This window comes from Mesoplodon bidens (genome assembly GCF_964165515.1).
Source record: "Mesoplodon bidens genome assembly, chromosome: 4".
NCBI classification, from domain to species: domain Eukaryota; kingdom Metazoa; phylum Chordata; class Mammalia; order Artiodactyla; family Ziphiidae; genus Mesoplodon; species Mesoplodon bidens.
Window position 1 is genome coordinate 146388687 of NC_138160.1, and position 23397 is coordinate 146412083.

The 23397-nt window shown below is 57.1% G+C and overlaps 1 protein-coding gene across 8 annotated transcripts; it reads right to left on the bottom strand.

The window, feature by feature from the left end:
- Nucleotides 1-545: 545 nt before the first annotated feature.
- PNPLA6 (patatin like domain 6, lysophospholipase) lies at nt 546-23236 on the bottom strand. 8 transcript variants are annotated; one of them, XM_081233822.1, is made up of 34 exons: nt 23184-23236; nt 21928-21996; nt 21504-21591; nt 21251-21333; nt 20969-21066; nt 19070-19210; nt 18808-18967; nt 18241-18321; nt 17891-18019; nt 17457-17537; nt 17208-17370; nt 16791-16874; nt 16158-16267; nt 15861-16016; nt 15697-15774; nt 10547-10752; nt 10167-10298; nt 9955-10078; nt 9385-9498; nt 9039-9114; nt 7158-7298; nt 6877-6940; nt 6424-6592; nt 6060-6242; nt 5793-5911; nt 5449-5605; nt 5052-5168; nt 4895-4964; nt 4354-4470; nt 2485-2786; nt 1373-1489; nt 1147-1249; nt 933-1042; nt 546-829 (listed from the first exon to the last, which is right to left on the bottom strand). In XM_081233822.1, exons 2-34 carry the CDS (start codon nt 21952-21954, stop codon nt 758-760), a joined length of 3972 nt encoding a protein of 1323 aa, XP_081089948.1. In that variant the 5' UTR covers nt 21955-21996; nt 23184-23236; the 3' UTR covers nt 546-757. The 8 variants fall into 8 exon arrangements, with proteins under 8 accessions (XP_081089948.1, XP_081089945.1, XP_081089947.1 ...); XM_081233819.1 differs by having other exon boundaries at nt 7158-7301; nt 15861-16028; XM_081233821.1 differs by lacking the exon at nt 23184-23236 and having other exon boundaries at nt 15861-16028; nt 21928-21993.
- Between the last annotated feature and the right edge of the window lie 161 nt (nt 23237-23397).

Sequence of the window (23397 nt, forward strand, 5' to 3'; positions counted from 1 at the left end):
AAAAATAAAAAAATAAAAAGGAAGGAAATTCTGACACCTGCTACAACACAGAGAAACCTTGAGGACATTATGCTCAGTGAAATAAGCCAGACACAAAAGGACAAAAAATGTATGATTCCACTCACGTGAGGTCCACAGACAAGTCAAATTCCTAGGGACAGAAAGTAGAGTGGTGGGGGCCGGGGGCTGGGGGCGGGGAGTAGGGAGTGTTTTATGGGGACAGAGTTTCAGTTTGGGAAGGTGAGACACTTCTTGGGATGGATGGTTGCACAGTGTGAATCTGTTTGGTGCCACTGAACTGTACACTTAAAAATGGGTAAAATGATACATTTTATGCCATATATATACATACATATGTGTGTGGGCCTACAGGTGAATTTGGGGATGGCCACTCCCAGTGGGGGAAGCTCAGCCCGAGGCTGGGAGCACAGGTCATGGTGACAAGCTCAAGGCTGTTTCCGGCCCCAGCCCTGGCCATCCTGAGCATGGAAGGTGGGGCGAGGTGCCCCCTGAACCCAAAGATGACATACGGCTGCTTCCGAGAGAGGAAGGTTTATTGGTGTGACTGATCAAGGGTCATCAGTGCAGTGCTGCCCCTTTCCCGGGGGACAAGCCAGTCCAGTGTGTGGACCCTGGGGACTGGGGGTCAAGGGGGACCCCGGGGGGTCACAGGCATAGCAGTAGGCAGAGGGGCAGTGAGCCGCCCCCAGAGGGCCCACCCCTAGTCCAGCCCAAGGGGGGACCCCTCTCGAGGTCCTCAGGCATCCGCAGATCTGGGGGCATCCTGCGGCGCACAGCTCCGGTGCCGGAGGATCGACTTCCCCTCCTCCTGCAGGGATAGGGGCGACCCCGCACATGACACACAGCCCGGACACCGGCGCAGTCAGCCGGGTCTCCCCACCTTGTGGGGGGCCCAAACCGCCCACTCTCACCATCTCGGAGGCAGTGCTGGGGCTCGCGCCCTCTGGAGAGCCCCCTTCGTCCCGCGAGCAGTCTGGCCCCACGTCCTCCTCGTACTCAGTCAGGCAGTCCGACTCCTCCCCTGGAACGGCAGTGGGTGAAGTTGAGGGCGCTGGGGCGGGGCTGACCTCTCCAGCCACCAGTACACCGACCCCGGGCTCCTGGGGATGCCCTCAGCGCCCTCACCATCTGCGCAGCCGTCGGAAACAGAAACATAGCTCGTGGGGGGCTCGATCCGGGACACGATCTCCGCCAAGTCGGTGAAGCCGGAGCTGGGGAAGGCAAGCACCTGCGGGGAGGCGTGGGTGAGGCTCTCGGGGTCGTCTGAGGTCTGGGGGAGACCCAGAGAGGACTGGGGGCGGGGGATGTATTGTCAGAGTGGCCCCGCCGGAGAAGGAGGGCGCAGGCTTACGTCTGCACGGCGGCTCTCATTAAGATCTGCAGACCGTCGGTCCGTGAGCATCTTTTCAATGATGTCGCCCCGGCTCCAGCCCCCAAACACGGCCTTCCCGTACTGGTAGCCCACATCCTGCAGGAAACGAGGGGGGCTGGGGCCATGTCTGCAATCCCCGGGGGTGTTCTTCTCTGCCTCATCTTCTCTGCTTATTCCCACCCTGCCTGCCCCTGCCCTGGCCCCTCAAAAGCCTGATGCTCTGGCGGAGCTGGCATTTGAGACTACACTGATTTCAGAGTTGGCCATATGTAGCACACTCACCCCCATGTCCCCTATCCCGTGCCCCTGCCAGACATTACCAGTCACTCTTTGCACATTCTTTCCCACTCAGCCCCATGCAGTGTGCCAAGTACCAAATGATTCGAGATGGCGGCGTGCAGGCTTATTTCAAGGTCTGCAAATATGCGGTATACCCGTAAATATCATCATCTCCCATGCCCATAACAGACATCACTAATCCAGCATGGCATGCCTTCCCAGTGAGCCCAGAAAGGGAATCAGACATTTTTACTCAGGGCTCTGGGCAGCAGCTACTGATCATATTCTTTTCTTTCTTTCTCTTTTTTTGGCCACGCCGTGCGGCATGCGGGATCTTAGTTCCCTGACCAGGGATCGAACCCGTGCCCCCTGCAGTGGAAGCATGGAGTCCTAACCACCGGACCACCAGGGAAGTCCCAGCTACTGATCATTTTCAGTCGGCATGGGCTATGACATTTTTCTAGGTCAGTGGCACATATACAGTGCTCGCTCCATCCAGTGTATCCCAGACTTGGCATTGGACGTTACTAATTTTCATGGTTCTCATTCCCACCTACACAGAAACGGCATTAGAAATCTCTATAGTGTGCTTCAGGCAGCGCCGCTGGCACATATTAAGAAACTTAGTTTGCACATACACACGTACATCCCCTTACCACACTCACTGCAGACATCACTGGTTGATTACCGTTCTATTCCCCACAGATCCCAAATGCAGCCCTAGAATCCTTCCCTTCATGTTGTTCTGGGCTTTCAGTATTAAAGCTCTGCCGGCCCACCACACTGGCACCAAGTGGCTCCCACCCGCTCACATAGATCTGGTCGAACTTCCCGAAGTCCATGGTCTTGAAGCAGTCGATGGGTGGGCGCAGGTACTCGCAGTACGAGCTGGACTTCACGACCTCCAGCTGCCGCACGCAGGACACATAGGCCAGGCGAGACTGGATCTCGGCCATGTCTGGAACCTTGATCTTGTCTGCCCAGGGGTTCAGCCGCTTCCACAGCAGCCACCAGCCAGAGAGGCTGTCCCCATAGGTGCTGAGGTCTGTCTCATCCTGGCTTCCCACGTCGATGGCGATAACCGTCTTGGCACCCATGCTGCGAGCAATGTCCGCTGTGGGTCAGGGGGGTCAGGGGGCTGTTCTCCACCAGGACTGAGGCAGGCAAGTTCAACCCAGCCCCACAAACACCAACATGCACGTGGTCACGCAAAAAAAAAACCACAACATGTGAACATGCAGGAGTGCAAAGGGTATGGCTGTAGAGGCCGATGATGTGGAGGAGGGGACGGGTGTTGGAGCTTTTAGGTCTGGGGAACCAGGGCCAGAGGAGAAGATGGAGGCAGAGGGATAAAGTCACTGGGGAAAGAGACACAAGGTCAGACACATGGAGGACAGAGATATGGAAGGAGAGTAACACGGAGAGACAGATTATAGTAAGGACACCAGGAGGCAGAGATGAAGGGATCAGAATCATGGAAACAGACGGAGGGTTAGAGATGCAGGGAGATGCGGGAATAAAGACATCGGGAGACAGAGCCGCGGGGAGAGAAATGCAGGGGACCAGAGACAGCAACAGAGATTCGTGGGAGAGAGAGATATCAGGGGCCAGAGGTACGGAAGGAAAGAGAATCCGGGTGGAAAGAGGGATCTTGAGGCTGAGACAAGGGACACAGAGCAAAGAGCCGGATCAAGGCGATTCAGGCAGCGGGACCGATGGGGTGAAGGGTGGGGTGATGGCGCGGTGAGGAGGGTGCTATAGCCGTGGGTCTGTGTGCCCCACTGAGGGTCCCTGAGTGGGTCTGGGGGGACATGGACAGGGTCCTGTAGCCAGGTCCAGTCCCCAAAGACACCTAAGTCTCCATCAGACTTTGCCCGTGTCCCTCACAAGCTTGTCTGTGTCTCTGTGTGTGTGTCTGTGTCTGTGTCTCTGTGTGTGCTGTACGCACCCCTATCAGGTATGTGCATGTCCCGTCTGTATGTCTGTGAACACAACCACCTCTGGGTGTGCTATGCCTCTGTACAGACACCCAGGACTGTTTGTATTCCTTTCCCGTGTCTAAGTATGTTTCTTTGTGCGTCCAATTGTGCCCATCCACCTGTGAGTCTGTACACACTTGCTCACGCGCATGAGGTTGTGTGAGTGCAAGTATCTGTACAGAATGCCTATGCAGGAGTTGGCAAGCCGTCTGTAAAAGGCCAGAGAAAAAATAATCTTGGCTTTGCAGGCCATATGGTCTCTGTTGCAACTACTCAGCTCTGCTGCACAGACATAGCCACAGACAAAGGATAAACGATTAGGTGTGGCTGTGTGCCAATAAAACTTTATTTACAAAATCAGGCAGGGGGCCAGATTTGGCTTGTGGGGTGCAGTGTGCAGATCCCTGATCTATGGGACCTCAAGCGCCTGTGTAGCCAGCGTAGGTGTCTACTCGTGTTTGCACGCCACTGGGTGTGTGGAATTTTAAGTTGCACCTCCCTGCCTCTCATCTGCATGCTTCGAGTGGGTGTGAAAGAAAGCTCGGCGTGGAGGTGCCCCACCCACCTGCGTGTTTCCATGCTTGCCCTGTGTGTGCGCGTGTCAAATACAGCACATGGGCGCATCCTTCACCTGCACGCACACATGCCTGCCATGAGCTTGCCTGCGTGTCTGTGCGTGGGGACAAGCAGGTGGCTACTTGCCTGGCAGGTTGTTGATGTAGCCACCGTCCATGAGGAGATGCCCGTCCTTGGGGTCACACAGTGGCGGCAGGTATCCCGAGAGTGTCATGCTGGCACGCACGTATCGCCACAGGGAGCCTGCCCGGCGGGACACAGACACAGACATGCACAGACACACTTGGAGGCCCGGCCAGCCCGGTGGGCTCGTTGACCCGGCACGTTGACGTAGCACCCGTCCACCAGCAGGTGCCGGTCCCTGGGGTCGCAAGACGGGGGCAGGTAGGGGCAGTGGGAGGCACTGGCCCGGATGTAGCGCCATACTTAGCCCGAGGGGACCGGTGTGAGGGGGTGAGGCGCCCAACGAGTCTATTGGCCTCCTGCCCGCGAGGACAGACTACCTGGGGCCTCTGGGGCATTAGTGGGTGACGATTAGTGCTCAGCACTCAGGCCAGGAGGGATGGTCACTCATGTTAATAATGTCCCAGATGCTCGGCTGCCCCTCCCCCGCACCCATTCCCCACATGGCTACAGTGGTTTTGGTGGGGCTGGCTAGGGTACCCACCATCTTTGTGGACACGCATGGCCGAGGCGGTGATGTCCGTGGTCACGTTGAAGTACGGCAGCCACAGGTCCTACAGGGACAGAGACTGCGGTCCAGGAGGAGTGGGGACTCCTGTGGGGAGGGGCAGGGGAGGGGCAGGCATGGGGAAAGAGTGCACCTCGATCTGCTTGTCCTGGAAGACACGGTGGATGCTGCGGTTGAAGGCCGACCCCGTGAACATGGAGGTGACGGGGTAGGTGAGGTCCAGCACGGGCTCCAGAACTGAAGTCATGCTCTAGGGGCAATGGGCCAGCGGGGGTCAAACAGGAGTCACTTGGGGGTCACTGACTAGGCAGTCCCTAAGGGGCCTGACTTCTCCAGCTGGGAGCTGGAGACTAGGGTCACTAGCCAGGAAGTCACGGGGGCGTCATCCAAGGCCCTGGAGGTATCTCTATAAAGGATCCAGGTGGGGTCCACAGGTTAAGACGGGAGGGTCAGGAGAAACCCAGAAGCCCGTCTAGGGTGAGGTTTCAGGGTGCTCCTGGGGTGGGGGACCCCCTCCCCGCAACACACACCTTGGCCCACTCCCGGGCCCGCTGCTTAGTGCGGCTGGCGCTCCGCTCCTCGGCGTACAAGGCCCCAATGAAGGAGCCGATGGACGTGCCGCCCACCAGGTCGACAGGGACCCCCGCCTCCTCTAATGCCTTCAGCACCCCGATGTGTGAGCAGCCCCTGCAAGGTGGGGACCCAGTGACCCTCTGGAGATCCCCTAAGCCCCACGCCCAGGATATCTTATCCCTTCTCCCTCACCTGCTAGGAAGGTGGTGCCGGCCCGCCCCTATGGGATCCGCCCAGGGAATCAGCTCTACCCGTCAGGGCCCCTGGCCCCGCCCCTGTCAGCGCTGACCCCGCCCCTCACCTGGCCCCGCCCCCGCCCAGCACCAAGGCGATGGTGTTGCCTGTGAGCACCCGCGCCAGGCGGGAGAAGTCGCTGTGCCGGTCAGCGCGCCTCGAGAAAACCTTCTCGTAGAGCTCGTGCTGGTGTGAATGGAAAGAGACGCGGCCCATGAGGATGCGGGTGTAGGAGGCGGCGTCTGGACCTCCAAGACACTGCCCTGGCCCCGCTGGTCTCCAGGCCACGCCCCTCCAGTAGCCACGTCCCTGAAAGGTCCTGAGAACCCCTCACCAGCTTGGCGGGGCTGCGGCGCGAGAAGAGGCGACGCGGACAGCGCAGATGCAGGTGCCCCGAGCACCAGCTGCGCATGTTGAGCCACTCCACTGTGCGCGTGGGGCCCGGGCCCTCCTCGCGGTGCAGCAGGACCAGCTGCTTGAGGGCGCGCACCGCCGTGTTCTCCAGCATCTGCTCCAGCTTTGGGGTCGGGGGAGAAGGGGGAAGCACGGAAGTCACTCTCACCAGTGGTTTCCTCCCTGCCCCTCCCACACCTGGCCCCGTAGTTCCTGGTCACCTAGCCCCACCGGTGAGGGTGTGCACGTGGCCCGGCGCAGGCACCGGAGGGCAGGGATGGGGTCACTGTGAATGGTCTCCGGACCTGGCCAAGCGTGGGCTCCTGGTCGCCAAGGCCCACGATGAGGATGCAGTCGGCCTGGCGCAGGCAGCGCAGGGTCCAGGGCGTCAGCGATGCGTCTGTCTGGTAGAGCACGATGCGGTGCGTGTCCTCCTGCTGGGCCAGCCACCCTGACAGCCGGAATTCTTGGATGCTAGGATGGGGGCGGGGGAGCGTCATCCTGGGGCTGGTCAGGGGTCCCTGCCCTCAGGGACCATGTAGCTCCATTGCTCTGGGGAGGGGGACCTGGACATCCAAGCCCCACACGTCTGCATCCTCCAGGGGCGGATTCACTACACTGTCTCCAGTGACCAGAGGGATGGGGGGGCACATGTTCCTTGTTTCACAGCCTAGATCTCAAATGAGATCTGGAAGAATCCTACGCTTTGAGCTTATCCCTCGCGCCCCACCCTAACCTCCTGCACCCGCAACACACACCTGTCCAGCGCAGAGGCCCCCAGGCGTGCCCGGATGATGTCACTGTTGAGGAGAAGTGTGGGGCCTGGGGATGGGTGAGGAAGGGTGTTTAGGAACCCAGGTCAACGGAGCTGGAGGACCCTCCTATAAGACAATACCACCCACTCCGCTCCCACAGCCCTGTTCCAGCCCCCCAGCCCCACCTCTGACCCACCCAGGCGTCTCCATTCATTGGCCAATGCCCCCACCCACATGCACCTTGCCCCATGTAGACGGTAAGCCTGCCCTTGCCCACGACTGACCAATGGCTTGCAAAGCATGCTGCAGCTCCAGCATGAAGGCCACCATGGGCACCTCGGCACACACGGGCAGCACTGCCACCGTTGCCAGGTTGCTGGCTGGGTTGGTGAGCTCCGAGTGAGGGGGAACACCTAGGCCCGAACCTGCTGAGACCCCAAAGGATGGTATTTGCTGTGCAGTCCTGTGTCTGGAAAGGTCAACTCTCCTCTGCCTTCTCAGAAATCCCTGTTCCTTGTTCCTCAGCTGAGGCTTAGTGATGCCGTAGTGAAGGTCATGGCCTCAATCCTAGCTTCACAGCCTCAACCACTGTCCTTGATAAGACCTGGCTATCTGACCTTCAGTTCTGGCCCAATCTCCTCAGTGGCATCCATTACACAACTGTATAACCATTTCTGTTTTCCACTCCACCTGTGTGGACTGATCTGTGCCCCTACCCCATTCTGGCCTTGGGGCCTCTGTCCACTAAAGGGACTTGAACACAAAACTAGACGGAAATAAATATATTTTTGACACACTGATTGCTTCTCAGCTTCTCTACTTACACTTTAGACCAAGCCATCAACCCCCATCTCTTGACCGGACTTCTCCCTGTCTTCTCTCCTCCAGTTCTTCCCATAACAGTCTGAACAAGTTCAAATGCCTTTCGACGGCTCCCAGTCCCTGCATGACTTGCCCCCCCCCCATTCCTCCCCCTCACTCACTTTCCTCCTTGAAGTGTTTCAACACCACCAAACCCTGTGTGCAGAGCCTTCAGAGTTCTGTCAGCGTCTGGCCCCATTTCATTTATCAAGTCTCAGCTCATTGTCCTCAGAAAAGCCTCCCTCCCTCCTCTAGTCATACCCCATCAAGACCCTATTTTGTTTTCTTCACAATACATTATCCGACATTCTACTCTTTCTTTGTATTTTAAAAACTGTATCTTGCTTCTGAAGCTGTAAACCCTTCTAGGGGCTTTGTCTGTCTTGTGCATTCTCCAGGTTCCCAGAGGTCTGAGATTTTAAAGTCTCTGCCCCAGAATCACACCAAGGGTGGTCCTGGCAGCCGGGTGGGAGAGAACATGTATTTGTGTGCTTGGTGCAAGACTGGGGGAAAAGTGTATCGGGGAAGCCCCTGGGCATGGGGGCAGTTCTTGGCCACGGCTCACCCCCCCCCACCCTCAGGATCCAGGTGTCAGGGCTGATGGGGCAGAAGCCCCTGGGGAAAAAAGGAGAGTAGAGGTTGCCAGGCTGGTCCAGGGTCAGGTCACCATAACATAGAACCTCAGGTCCATATTTCTGCACATCTCGAATCTGACTCAATTTCCCAATGTATCCTAGCTGACGGAAACCACATCTCCCAGCATGCCCTGGGAAGGGAACCACCCCACCCCCACCCCCACCCCCACCATGCACTGGGACAGGGGCTATCTCCCAGCATTCACCGGGACCAGGAACCACATCTCCCACCAGGCTGGTAACCTATGAAGCCACTTTCCAACATGCCCTGGGCCCCAAACACCACCCCATAGACTACATTTACCAGCACACTTTAGTCTGGGTTTCCCCTTCCTAGTATGTGGACTCTATCCTCCAGCCAACCCTGACACCCAGAACCAAGCTTGCCCTAAAGACTCCTCCTCTCAGCACCACTGATACTTCAGATTCCATTAATAAGCCGGCCCTGGGTCCAGGACTCCGTTTCCCAGCATGCCCAAGAACCCAAACTGCAGCCCACAGCATGCACCGGAACTCGGATTCCCACTTCCCGCTTGAAGCCCCGCCCCGAGCAGGTTATACGCAGGACTCCACTTCCCAGCATGCCCTGGGTTCATGGCTCCCTCTCCTAGCTCGTTCTGGGCGTTGGACTAGATCCCTTAGCATTCCCGGGCGCTGGCCAGCTCTCACCTGGGAAGGGTCCTTGCAGCTGCTGCAAATTCCCCAGAATTTTCTGGCTCAGCAGGTGGATGAGGCGGGTCACGACCTGGGGCGTTGGAGGCCGGCGGTCCAGTGAGGCTGGAGGAGCAATTCTGCACCACCTTTTCCTCCTCTACCAGGGTGCCTGGGTCCCTATTACCTGAGCCCCACCCCATGAGCCCCGCCCTCACTTGGAGGCTTCACCTCCTTCCTAGGGCTCCACCCCCATCTAACCCCCCTCTCCACACATTAGGCCATGCCTTCTCTGGGTACCCGCCCCCACTCCCATCTGTCCAGCCCCTGTTAGGAGAACAGCCCACAACCCAGCGAGCTGCACCTGCGGGTATCGACGTTTGATGTGGCCCAGGGTGCCCTCCGGGAGTTTGGCCAGCTCTGTGTCGCGCACCGCGTGTACCGTCGTGGCACGTGGCTGCCTGGTCAGCGCCTCCACCTAGGGGACAGCGTGCCTGACCAGGGCTGCGTGAGCCAGGAGCTTGATAGGTAAGGGGGAGGACGACTGTGGGTGCAGAGAGGAGGCCCTACTGAGTCCCCCCCACCCCACCCCAACCCCCAGATGGGGGTGGAAAGAACCAAGCCTCACTACCCATCTCGGGGCTCTGAGGAAAGGGAGAGGACAGGAGAACAGGGATCCACACCAGCGGGGGTCCCCTCTTCTGATGTAGAGAGGTCTGGAGACTGATTCAGATCAGACTCACCACCCTGATGAGGTTGCCCCCATGGCCCCGCCCCATGGAAAGGAGCTGGGGAAAGTGGATTGCACGAGGTCATAGGTTGGGGAGGGAGCGTTCTTCACCCCCAACAGGTTACCCGGGATGAAGTGTATGTTGGGCGTGGGGGGAAACTGGACTGGGAGAGGTTAGAGGTCAGTGGGTGGGGCCGAGCTCACCACTCCTATGAGATCCCCACGGCCATACTCGCCCACCAGCTCCTTCTTGCCGTTGCCACGCTGGATGACACTTCGCAGCCGCCCATTAAGCACGATGTAGGTGCAGTCGGAGCGGTCGCCCTGCCTGGGGTGGGGGTGGGAGGGGCGGGTCAGACAGGGTAGGGGTCCTCGTAGGCAGGGCCTGAGGGGAGAGGTGGGGGCGGGGCCTGCACCTGTACAGTGCGCGTCCCGCCTCCACCGCTGTCCAGTCGATGGCGAAGTCCATCTGGCGCACGAAGGGCGACATCCTCGCGGCCACGGTCTGCGCGGCACTCAGCACTACACTGGGCTGTGCACGCATGATCCTGTAGGCGAAGGGCAGGGGGGCATGGGCCGGGGGCGCCGGTGACACGGGTGACAATGCAGGTGACACGGGTTTGAGCCCTTAGGGAGTGGAGAGGGTGGGTGATGGCCTGGAGGTGGGACAAGAAGAGCTCAAAGCTTCCTTGGAAAACTGTTGGCTGTTCAGAGGGGTGGCCTCATGCAGGGCAGAATAGAGTTGGTCAGGGCTGCCTGAGCGTCACCCCCACCCCAATATGGGGCCCAGTCATACTCATAGAAGTCGGACTTGGAGATCCGCAGGAAGGTGCAATCACGCTGGGCTCGCAGTGTGAAGATGAGGGGCTCGCCGGTAAGCACGGCCAGCTGTCCCACCAGCTCCCCAGGCTGCACCACGAACAGGCACACATCTTCGGCCTTGTCGATCATGCGCTGGTAGACGTGCAGGCAGCCCCAGAGCACGAAGTGTAGGCTCACATCCTGTAGGGCAAGGGCCAGGAGATGGGCACAGGGGCACCACCTCACCCACAACTCAGGTCAGTGCACTCCAGAGGAAAGGTTAAGGAATGAAAAGTTGGAGGGAGTGAAGGCTTTCCATAGCACTGAGCTGAGCAGCATATGTATCTATATTACCACTCAGCACCCAGAGCAGACATTGCTAATGGATCACCCAACCCAGCCCAGATTAAGGCCCATGAATTCTTTTCAACACAGCCAGCAAGAGCCAACGAAGACTGGCTACACAGGAGCATGGCTGAGCTTAGAGCCTCTTTGCTTGTGCTGGGCAACTGCATAGCTACATGGAAAAGAATAAAGTTGGATTCTCACCTTATGCCATATTAAAATGGATCAAGGACATGAATCTGAGAGCTTAAACTATAAAACTCTTAGAAGATGGGACTTCCCTGGTGGTGCAGTGGTTAAAAATCCGCCTGCCAATGCAGGGGACACGGGTTCGAGCCCTGGTCTGGTAAGAGCCCACATGCCGCCAAGCAACAAAGTCCACGCACCACAACTACTGAGCCTGCATGCCACAACTACTGAAGCCCGCACACCTAGAGCCTGTGCTCCGCAACAAGAGAAGCCACCACAATGAGAAGCCGGCGCACCACAACGAAGAGTAGCCCCCACTCACCACAGCTAGAGAAAGCCCATGCACAGCAACGAAGACCCAACACAGCCAAATACATACATACATACATACATACATAAAACTCTTAGAAGAAAATATAGGGGTCAATTATGGTCACACTGAATTTGGCAACAGAATCTTGGATATGATACTAAAAGCCCAAGCAACAAAATGAAAAATAGATAAACTGGACTTCAACAAAATTAAAAACTTCTGAGTTTCAAAGGGCACTATCAAGGAAGTGAAAGGACAACACACCGTATGGGAGAAAATATTTGCCAATCGTATATCTGCTAAGGGTCTGGTATCCAGAATATGTAAAGAATTCTTACTACTCAGTACTAAGAAGACAAATAACTCAATTAAAAAATGGGCAAGGGCTTCCCTGGTGGTGCAGTGGTTAAGGTCCGGGAAGATCCCACATGCCGCGGAGCTACTAAGCCCGTGCACCACACCTACTGAGCCTGTGCTCTAGAGCCTGCGAGCCCCAACTACTGAGCCCGCGTGCTACAGCTACTGAAGCCTGCGCCTAGAGCCAATGCTCCACAACAAGAGAAGCCACTGCAATGAGAAGCCCACACACTGCAATGAAGAGTAGTCCCTGCTCTCCACAACTAGAGAAAGCCTGCGTGCAGCAACAAAGACCCACTGCAGCTAAAAATAAATAAATAAAATAAAATTTTTAAAAATGGGCAAAGGCTCTGAATAGACACTTCTCCAAAGAAGATATATGAATGGCCAGTAAGCCCATGAAAAGATGCTCAACATCATGAATCATTAGGAAAATGCAAATCAAAACCACAATGAGATGCCACTTCACACCCACTAGGATGGCTTGAATCAAAAAGTGTTACCGAGGATGTAAGAAACTGGAATGCTTACACACTGCTGGTGGGACTGTAAAATGGTACAGCCACTGGGAAACAATCTGGCAAAAATTTTAAAAGTCCTCAAAGAATTAAAAATAGAGTTGCCGGGACTTCTCTGGTGGCACAGTGATTGAGAATCCATCTGCCAATGCAGGGGACACAGGTTCGATCCCTGGTCTGGGAAGACCCCATATGCCACGGAGCAACTAAGCCCGTGCACCACAACTACTGAGCCTGCGCTCTAGAGCCCGCAAGCCACAGCTACTGAGCCCACACGCCGCAACTAATGAAGCCCGTGTGCCTAAAGCCTGTGCTCCACAACAAGAGAAGCCACTGCAATAAGAAGCCCGTGCACCACAACAAAGAGTCGCCCCCACTCACCGGAACTAGAGAAAGCCTGCATGCAGCAACAAAGACCCAACGCAGCCAAAAAGAAAAAGAAAAAAAATAGAGTTGCTATATGACCCAGCAACCCAACTCCTAGGCATCTACCCAACAGAAATGAAAACGTGTCCACAAAGATATCTGCACATAAACGTTCATAGTCACATTATGCCTACTAGCCAAAAGGTAGAAATAACTCAATGTCCATCAACTGATGAATTAAGAAGCAAAATGTGGTCCATTCATACAATGGAACAGTAGTCAGCCATAATAGAATGAAGCAATGTCACATGCCACAACATGCATGAACCTTGAAAACAGCATACTAAGTGAAAGAAGCCCAGACACAAGGGGCCACATATTGTATGATTCCATTTATATGAAATGTCCAGAACGGGCAAATCTATAGAAACATAAGATTAGTAGTTGCTTAAGGCTGGGGCTGTTTAGGAGGTAGGAGACTGATGGCTAAAGGGTATGGTGTTTCTTTTTAAGGTGATGCTCTAAAATGCACAGTGGTGATGGTTGCACAACTATGTGAATATACTAAAAACCACTGAATTGTACTCTTTAAATGGGTGAATCGTATAATGCATGAATTACGTCTCTAAAACTATCACCAAAAAAAATCCCCTTTGGGAAGTTCCCTGGTGATCTAGAGGTAAGGATTCGCCACTTTCACTGCTGGAGCCCGGAGCCTGGCTTCAGTCCCTGGTCAGGGAACTGAGATCCTGCAAGCCATGCAGTGCATCCAAAAAAAAAAAAAAAAAAAAAAATCCCCTTTGCTCCCAGTTCCCTTGTTCCACTCCATCCCTGTTGACTTCCTTTTGTTTCCTACAGATGGAATAGCTCTACCACAGGACATTTGCACAAACTGTCCCCTCTGCATAGAATGCTCTTTCCTTTCCCTTGCACCTAGTTAATTCATCCTCATCCTTCCTCCTTCTCTGGAGGTCACTTCCACAGAGACACTGCCCTGACTAAACCAGACATTGTGGAGCTGAGAACATTTCCTTTGTAGCACTAAGCACATATGATTTAGCAACAATTTGTGTAATCCTTTGACTGTAATGTCTGTCAGAACTGTGAGCTTCCCAAAGGCAGGGGGCCCCACTGGTGTTTCTTGCCTCTGCAACAACCCTGGGACACAGCAAACGTCCCTCTCCCCTCTGGTTAGCCTGCCCAGCTGGACGCCTCTCTGTCCCACCCTTTCAAATAAGGAACTGAAACTGCCCAGAGGCAGAAAGATTCCTTCCTCATTCATTACACAAACCTGTCTGACACACCACAAAGCCCCAAATGAGTGCCAAAACACTGCAAGGATCCCTGGGAGAGGCACAGGCCCAGGAGACATAGACACATGCTGGAACCTTCCAAGATAGAATTCCCAGACTGGGCTTGGGATATAAATGGGAGTGACTAATAGTAGGCTGCCATTTGTCCTCAGATTGGGAAGCATGTTTTTTTTTCACTGTAGGACTTCTCAGAGCCTTGAATATGCTAATAATGCCCACTGGGAGCTGCCAAGAAGGGGTAAAATAACCTGTGTTTCTCCAACATGTTGCATGCAGACCCCTTGTGATATGGCTGCTCCATGAAATACACTTTGGGAAATGTTTTTGGAAAGCGGGGTTTCTCAACCTTGGCAACACTGACATTTTGGACTGGATAATTCTGTCGTAGGGGGACTGGTCCACGCAGTCTTGCATCCCTGGTCTCTAACCCATTAGATGACGGTAGCACCCTCCCAAGTCAATCAAAAATGTCTTGACGTTGCCAAATGTCGTTGACAGTGATGGTGAAAACGATTGGTGTAAAGTTTCAGAGGGGGGCACAGCAGACCAGCTCTGTCCCTAACAAAGTCCTGAAGACCCCGAGGAGCCTGGTGTGTTAGCAGGCTGGGCTGGGGCTGGGGCCGGGCTGGGTTGAGCCCAGCAGAGGCTCCCAGATAAGCAGGGGCCCGGGGCCCCTGCAAGGGCCATGGTGTGACCACACTTCCTCAGCCAGTCCCCCAAGTACCTCAAACAGCTGGCACAAAACTTCCCCTGCAGAAAGGAGCCAACCCTGCCATGAGCAACTTGACGTGGCCACTCAACTGATCACGTGATAGAACAACCACCCTTAAATCAACCATATGCCAATAAAAATTAAAAACAACAATAACCACCCAGTCAGCTAATAGCTGGGCTACCCCCAGCCCCTCCCCCAAGCTCAGGGCTCCTCCCCTGAGCCTGGGGGTGCTGTGGTCTCAACGCCTAAGTCACGTCACCCCTACTGTCACCCCCACCCCATCCCCCCCCCCGACTGGGAGCTGCTGCTCCAACCCTCCCCCGGCCTGTCACCCTTGCAAACCCTAGTAGCTGCGAACTGAGTATTTCCTGTTTCATCCTCACAACAATTCTAGCAGATAGTTACGACACTCATTCCGCAGGCGAGGAAGATGACAAGTTTCTAGATGATTCACCCAAGGTCACACAGGGAGTCAGGGCAGAGTCTGGATTTCACCTTTGGCTTCCTCCCTAACCCTCCTCCTCTGTGCTCCTGGGCTGTGATGTCACAACGGGTCTCAGTTTCCCCGCCTGGAGAATGGACGGATTAGTGGGATGCACAGTTTCCCACACCTGTGTGTCGCCAGGAGGCACTGAAATCCAGCTCGTGGCGCTAGTTCCCAGCCTCCAGGTCCAGATTCTGACCTGCACCCATTTACTGAGTGCCCCCATTCCAGCAGGGACCCAGGAATGAGAAGCAGACAGAGCATCAGAGTATGTTGTAGAGTTGAAAGGTCAGAAAATGGACAGGGAAGAGAAATCTAGGGGTGGGGGTCCTAGTGTAAAAGGTTCAGGGGTTAGAGGAGAAAGGTCAATATGTCCAGAGGACATGGGGAGGGAGGGCTGTGAGTCAGAGTCATAGGATCCAAAGGTCAGGGGTTGGAAATCATACTGGGAGGTCTACATCTAAGGTGAAAAGGCAAGGATCAGAGATCAGAGACAGAGGTCTTGGGTCAGGGCCGCATGATCAGAGTTCAGGGCTCAGCCTCACCTGGTCCCCCTGGCGGGCAATGATGGTGCCGGCTTTGGTGTGATGCAGCAAGACTCGGCTATTCAAAAGGGAGGGGTCCTGGGGAGGAAGGAAAGGGGGTTGAGACTGGCCCAGCCAGGCCTTCCATCCCCAACCTGGTCCCCCAGACACCCTCAGCTGCCCACCTCAATCCGCATCAGCTTGGCCAGCTCTCGCTTCGCCGCCTCAAAGATGCTGCTCGTCTGGCGGCCCTGGTAGGGCCCGAAGGGGCACCCGCCAGTGGCCGACTCATCCTCACAGTAGCTGTATTCACAGGCGCCGGCTGGCTGCTCCCGGGGCTCCTGAGTAGGGGTCTGTGTGGGGCAAGGCCTGTGATCTCCCTGCTCCCACCCGACCTTCCTCCTCGGGGGACTCCACCTGTGGCCAGACCAGGGTCCCAGGAGGGGACTGGGGTGGGGTGGAGGAAGAGGGCAGGGCCTTACCCGAGCCGGGGCTGCCTGGGGCCCCCATGAGGCCTCTTCCTGCAGGGACACGGAGATCCGGCCCCGCTCATATGCCATGTCAAAGTCCGAGCGAGGGCCGCCCTGCAAGCCTGCAGTGGGCAGGGGGCAATAAATGCAATAAAGATGAGAGTGACCATAGCTGGAGTCTAGGCAAGCACTACCTATGTACCCGAGGCCACGGCTACACAGACGTGACTAATCGATCACCGCTCTAGCCCTCGCAAGCCTTCTCACCACAGTTGGGAGGGCACCATCTCCATGACTACCCACAAAAAAAAGACATGAGTATGGGCTTCCCTGGTGGTGCAGTGGTTGAGAGTCCACCTGCCGATGTAGGGGACACGGGTTCGTGCCCCGGTCCGGGAAGATCCCACATGCCGTGGAGCGGCTGAGCCCATGAGCCATGGCCGCTGAGCCTGCGCATCCGGAGCCTGTGCTCCGCAACGGGAGAGGCCCCAACAGTTAGAGGCCCGTGTACCACAAAAAAAAAAAAAGACATGAGTAAGTGCTGCCAATATTCCCATTTCACGGATGAGAAAAATCAAGACTGGCAAGCCTGCATCCAACCCAGAAATTCCATGGCCTCCCCCCACTCCACCTGGCGCCCCAAACCTGAGATGTCCACTGGCATCGAGATGCAGCGACTCAGCAAGGGGGCCGAGGGGGCTTCCAGGGATGTGGGCTTCACTGGGTCCCCTGGGGGAGATGCGTGTTCAGGCTCCTGCCCCTCAGAGCGCCCAGGACTGGGGGTGGGGAGCGGCAGGTGGCCTGGGGAGGGGTCAGCTCAGAGTCCCTGGGGACTGGGGGACTAGGAAAAGTGATTCCAGTGGGCCCAGGGGACTGAGGCCAGGGGTCCTGGGGGAGTCAGACCTGGGTACCTAGCTAAGCGGGTCCCTGGGGGGCTGGGCAGGTCAGGTGGGAGTATCTGAGGAACTGAGACAGGCATTGAGGGGCAGAGCCTGGGCTTCTTGGGAGTGGGCTGGGCCAGCCTACGGTTCCTGGGGGTCAGGCAGCGGTCATCTTGGGTACCTGCAGTTCCAGGCAGTGGGGCCCCGGTGGGGTCAGGCGGCCGGCCAGGCGTCTCCCTCGCCTCCTCAGCAGCAGAGGTGCTGACGATCCGCTTGGAGCCACGCACAGGGCTGGTGCGGGCTGGGAGGCCTGGGCTGGGGAAGAGGCGCAGGGGCTGGATCTCCTGGGGGCAGAGGGGAACCTGTGGCATGTCCGGGGAGGTCCACGCCACACACCCCTCCGGCCCCTGGTGCTCTCCACGTAACTCACATGGCTGAAGAGCTCATTGGTCAGACCCAGGTAGTTGTGAAGTGCCAGGAAAGTGACCCGCTGCAGCCTCACCATGATGATCTTTGGGGGCATGGTCGTCAGAGGAGGGGGCCAGGGAGAAAGAGGGTGAGCCCCAGCACTTAGCAATAAGGGGGCGGGGCCATGGATGGGGAGGTGGAGATGGAGCTAAGGTCAGAAGATGAAGGTTGGAGCAGGAAGGGGCTGGGCAGGGCCCTAGGAGCCAGGGAGAAACCGACAATCAGGCGGCAGAAACCTGGGGACGTGGGGTGGAGGCAGCTTGTGGGAGGAGTGAGGGAGGTCCGGCTGCTCAGGGCCGATAAGCACAGCTTCAGTGCCTGTTGGCTGCTGGGTCCCAGCCCCCAGGAGCCTGTGATGGGTGGGGGGTTATGGAAGGAAGTGGATGGCCCGCTGACCTGCACTACCCGCACCAAGCTCTCGGGATACTTGGTGAAGACGGCTGAGAAGGCCTCGACTGGAAGCCGCAGCACCGTGGAGTCTCGGGCCGCCCGAGCGGACACAGTACGCTGGGGGTGCTGGTGACCCTGGGGGTGCGGGGGGCACAAGGAGAATCAAGGTCAGGGGCTGTGAGAGCCCCCCTTCCTGCTCCCCCCCGACCCCACCTGATGCCACTGCCTTGAGGGACCACTGGCAACATCAGGGACGCATCAGAGATGGGGGCCCTGGGGGTGACCCTCTCCACCCCAGCCTGGTGGGTGTGGCCTCCCACCCAGCCTCCCCAGCCCCCTCCGTACTGGTCACTCACGGTGATGACATCTAGGATGCTCAGAAGGCTGTTGACACTGTCTCCAGGAACCACTTCCTTCACCACACACTCCTTCCCATCCTGAGACACGGGGTGGGAGAGGGGTCACTGACCAGTGCTGCCCCTGCTGCCAGCCCACGTCCCACCCCCTGACCATGCCCCTGGTCCTCATTCTCCCTCGGTGATCACTGACACCCGGACCCCACTGAACCTTCCGACCAGCAACACTAACCATAACCGGTGACTGTGCAGACCACCCCAGATGCCCTTGGACACCCGTTCCCAACTCCTGCCTGCACATCTCATAAGACCACCAACCCTGGGAGTTCCCTGGTGGTCTAGTGGTTAGAATTTGGCGCTTTCACTGCCGTGGCCTGGGATCAATCCCTGGTGGGGGAACTAAGATCCCACAAGCTGCGCCTCGCGGCGTTGCCAAAATTAAAAAAAAAAAAAAGCCCACCAACCCTGCTGACCAAAAGCACTGCCTGTCCCCAGTGACCGCTGCACCACTGCTCATCCCTGCCACCCATCTCACTGTGGTGCCCCCCGGAGCGGGAGCCCACTCACAGGAGCCGGCAGACAGAGCTCCAGCAGCCCATCCTGCACCACGTAGATGCTGGCATCGGGCTGGCCTGGCCGGAAGACGTAGTCACCCTGGCTGAGCCGCTGGAAGACCATGTGCCGGCACAGCTCCAGGAAGAGCGGCTTCTCAAAGTGGCCCAGCACCCTGTTGGATAGGGACCGGGGAATGGAGAGATGCAGGAGGTCAGGTCAGCCCCAGCTCTGCAGCCCCCTGCCTGCAGCCCCCTGCCTGCACCCTGACACTGACCGGACGTTCTTGAGCATGTAGAGCACCTCGGAGGGCAGGTGGGAGTTGGCCAGGTCGCCCTCCGTCAGGTCAGCCTCCAGCACCGCAGGCGGGGGCTCCTTCCGCTGCAGCGTTGGCGCCTCTTTCTGGATGCGCAGGATCCTGGTGGGAGGAGAGGGGAGCGAGGGGGTGGGGGGTGAAAAGCAGGGAGGGGGCTCAGGAAGACCTGAGACCCCCCACAGAGCCCTCCCCTGGGGTCACCAGAGCAGGGCTCAGCAAACTCTGGCCCACTGGCCAAATTAGGCCAGCCACCTCCTTTTGTAAATAAAGTTTTATTGGCACGAGCTATTAATACATTCATTCATTTACATATTATCTGAGGCTGCTTTAATGCTACAACAGCAGAGTTGAGTTCTTGCAGCAGCGTTGTGTGCAGCCTGCAAAGCCCCAGATGTGGCCCAAAAAAGAAAAAAGTTGCTGACCCCTGAAATAAAACCCTGAGGTCACCCTTCACTAGTCACAGGCTCTCTAGATGGACCCTCTCATTAAGCAGACCCCTGACACAGCTTCCAAGATATGGGCAGACCCCAGAAAAGCACCTCTGTTCACCATGGGACCCCACATATTGCACGCCTCCATCATGTAGCCTCCGTCATGTAGGCAGAGCCTTGGGGTAGCTTCCGTTATATCAGGAGACCCCAGATACAGCCTCTCTAATCCTTGTAAAAATCCCTGAGATAACCCTTCCTCCCCAGTCTCAGACAATCCTGAGATAGCCTCTCTGATGGTCACAGAGACTCTTGAGATAGCCCTGGTTATGTGCAGAGAATCCAGATACAGCCCCTCTGCTAACCATGGACCTAGGAGAGCTCCTCCCTGGAAGTCACAGTTGCTACTGAAGACAGTCCTTCCACTAGTCACAAAATGCTCAAGATAGACCCTCTAGAATGAGCTTAAACTGAGTTAAACTCCACATTACAGAGAGATCCAGGAAAAACTCCTCTTCTGATCAGGAAGATCCTTGGGCTAGCCCTTGCCAAGGTCACAGAGAGCTGAGATAGCTCTCTCAAGGTCAGGCAACATCACGGTAGCTCCTCAAGGGTGTGCAGACACTGAAATCGCTCCCAGGGGGTGGACAGACCCTCAATTAATTGTGGAAGATCTAGAGATAGCCCTTCTACTCAAGTCCTAGAAAGCCACGGGATAGCACACCTGTTGACCATGGACACCCATGGAATGGCCCCTCAGTGCGAAGAAACACTTGAGACAGACCTTCAAAATAGACACTGTGATGTCAGGAGACCCCAGAGCCAGCTCCCAACTTGGAAAGATCCCTGAGAGAGCCTTCCTCAGAGACCCTGAGGGAGCCCTTTGCTGATGACATGCCCTAACATGCCCTTCCCGTGTCTCTAGTGCCGAAAGATTCTTGAGATGACTCCTAGGGAACAGAACCCCCTAACATAGCCTCCGTGTAGTTTGGGAAAAATCCAAGGGAGGTGACATAGAGAGATGTTTTCTGATGCAGAGAGATTGCTGAGATAACCCTTAGGGAACAAAAGCCAGAGATAGCCCCTCCTGCAGGTCCCAGTAAGACCTGTGGTAACTCCAGTGAGACTCTGGAATAAACCCTCTCGTGTGGGGAGACCCCAGACTTGACCCCTAAGGGTATGACAAGACATCCGAGATAGTGCCTGGGGATTAAATAACTCACGGATGCCCCTGTGGCAGGGAACATCACTGAGAGAGCCCTCAGGTGATACAGACAGCCTGTCTGGTGGGGGAGAGCTCTGAAATAGTCCCACTGGCATGGAAAGACTCCTAAGACAGTCCGTGGGTTTCAAAGAAACCTGAGATACACCCTTCGGTGTGGGATGATCACTCAGCCCTGGAGAGCCCCACGTACACCTAGCACAGCCTTACTTCTTAGCAATGTTGAGCATCTTAAGTTTCTTCTTCATGCGTGGCCGGGAAGTGGTGGAGACGGAGGCGTCCACCAGCGAAGAAGTGGATTGTGATACCTGGGAGGATTAAGGTGGGGGGGTGGGAGGAATGCGTCAACTGCCAGTTCAGACCCTAGGGAAGAGGGGGGCAGATCCAGAGGCCCTTGATCAAGGAGGGCGGCCGGCTTACTAAGAAGTATAACTAGGGAAAGGGCAGGATCTCTGTGCGGCCAGTGGGAGCCCCAGGGGGTCCCAGACTCACCTTCCGCATAATCTTCCGGCCATAGAAAAGCACTTTATCTCTCTTCCGGAATCGATACCGCGGGCCATCCGGGGCTGGGGTTTCTGGGGATAAGTGCGGAGAGGGGCATTCTGAGCTCTACGCACACTCCGCACGGCCAGAGATGGGGACGCCGCGGCAGGCTCCAGCAAATCCCATCTCTACTGCCTCAGGGGCCCGGATAATTTCAGCTTCCCATCCCTCAGCACTCCCAGAAGGCCCTCCGGGTCCTCACTCGGCACTCGAAGCCTCCGCACCAGCAGGAGGATGAGCACGGCCGTGACCAGCACCGCGACTCCAGCCCCGATCATCACGCCCAGCACCTGCGGGACGAACGGCACTGGCTGCGCATCGCATACCCGCTCCGCCAAGCCTTCCCCGGGGGCCGGGACGCCCGGGACCTCATCGTACCGAGCCAAGGCCGCACTCGAGATCGCAGTCGGCCCGGGCCTCGACGTCCCCATCTGCAAAATGGGTCAGCGCTGCCCCCTCCCCTGGGGAGCAACGCTTTCTGGAGGCTCGGCGGCCCACAGTGCACACCGGGAAACGTAGTTCCGCCTGAACAGAAGCAGACTGGTTCTCGCGGGACCGCGATGATGCGCGCTGAGCACGTCGGGAATTGTAGTCCCCGCAGCGCCACACAAACCCCCAACCCTTACCATTCCGGTTTGCAGCGGCGCCTCCATCAGTTGTTTCAGGCTGGGCGGCAGGTCTGGTAGTTCAGACTCCTGGGGAGTAAGACGCAGGACGAACCCGGGCAAGTCATCACTCTGGGCCCGCCCCTCCCCTGCTGCAAGCCCTGCCCCCTTCGTACCCACGGTCGGGGCGGCTTCTCCGCAGGCCTGTGGGCGACTGAAGGGGCGCTGCGGAGCAGAGGGGTGGGGCAAATTGACCTCGGGGCCCGAGCTAGGGAGTAAGGTGGGTCCCCGGGTCTCCACCAGGCCCCCCTTACCTACTTATCCAGACCCACCCTGGGGCCAAAGGGCAGCCGGCCGGGCACCCACTGTTAGCAGCCAGCGAACAAGTCCCTGAAGGGGCACGGCTCTCTCCAGCAAGTGGCCCCCTCCCCAGTCTCTGCAGGATTGATCAATCCTGATCCACCGGTCCCTAGATCGCACCCCAGCACCCCCTGCGAAGACTGGATGCCCGCACCCCGCGAAAACTGGGCCCGAGTCATGGGGCCGGGGAGATGCCTGGCTCCCGGCCCAAGCCTGGCCCCGGGGAGACAGGCTGGGGCACGCGGGAGTGCAGCCGGGAGCTCCTTCACAAGGGGTCGTGGTGCAATGCCGAGGTCTCAGTAGCATCCTGGGACGCTCGGAGTGGGGTGGGCTCGCAAAGTATTACTGGGTGATGCTAGAGATTTACTGTCACGTAATAGTAAAGTTATGGGGTCTCTAATGGTGCGGAGCATCACTGGGACTCCAGGAACGATGCTGGCGCCATTGCTGGGAGACGTAACCAGGGACGCTGGAATTACGGGTGGGTGGGTGGGGGGTCACTAGGAAGTTGCCGAGAGATTCTGAGGACTATAGGACTATTACTGGGAAAACCGGGAGCTGGTTGGGCACGCCCCTGGAGTCGTTCGAGCATGATACTGAGGAATGCTGGAATATTACTGAGACTTTTCTGGGAGGCTAAGGCTGTTTCTGGCGCCATTCGAGTATTAATGGAAATTTGGGGGAGTCACTGGGTCCTTGAGACATTACCTGTAAAATTCACGGGGGACTAGTGCCCTTCCACCCTAGGGTGCACCTGGCTACCGGTGCGAAAACACCTGCCGGAAGCTGGGGGGTGGGGGGGATGGGAGAGTCAGAAAGTCAAGAGCTACCGGGAATCGGTGGAGGACACGCCTTGGGAAAGCCGAGGGCTCGCTAACAACCCGCGAAGGGACGGGGCGAAGAAAACCCGGACTCACCCAAAGGGCCGCAGCCGGGGTCCACTCTGCGCCAACTCCTTTAGCGTTCTGCCCAGCGCCGCAGGCGCGGCCCCTTTAAATTATTCAACTCAGGGTGCGCCACAGCCCCGCCCCCCGCCATGCTTGGAAGGTCGCGCGGAGCCAGCCACACCGAGTGTGGCGACGCTTTAAAGGGACCGGAGACCAGTTGGCGCAGGGAATACCCCTCCCGCTA

Coding starts and splice junctions, on each gene's coding strand:
- PNPLA6 (XM_081233815.1), bottom strand. CDS start 21,732: ATGGGGACGTCGAGGCCCGGGCCGACTGCGATCTCGAGTGCGGCCTTG. Junction 21,067..21,250: donor GCCGGAAGATTATGCGGAAG/GTGAGTCTGGGA, acceptor TAATCCTCCCAG/GTATCACAATCCACTTCTTC. Junction 10,753..15,696: donor TTGCCCGCCAGGGGGACCAG/GTGAGGCTGAGC, acceptor CTTGCCCTACAG/GATGTGAGCCTACACTTCGT.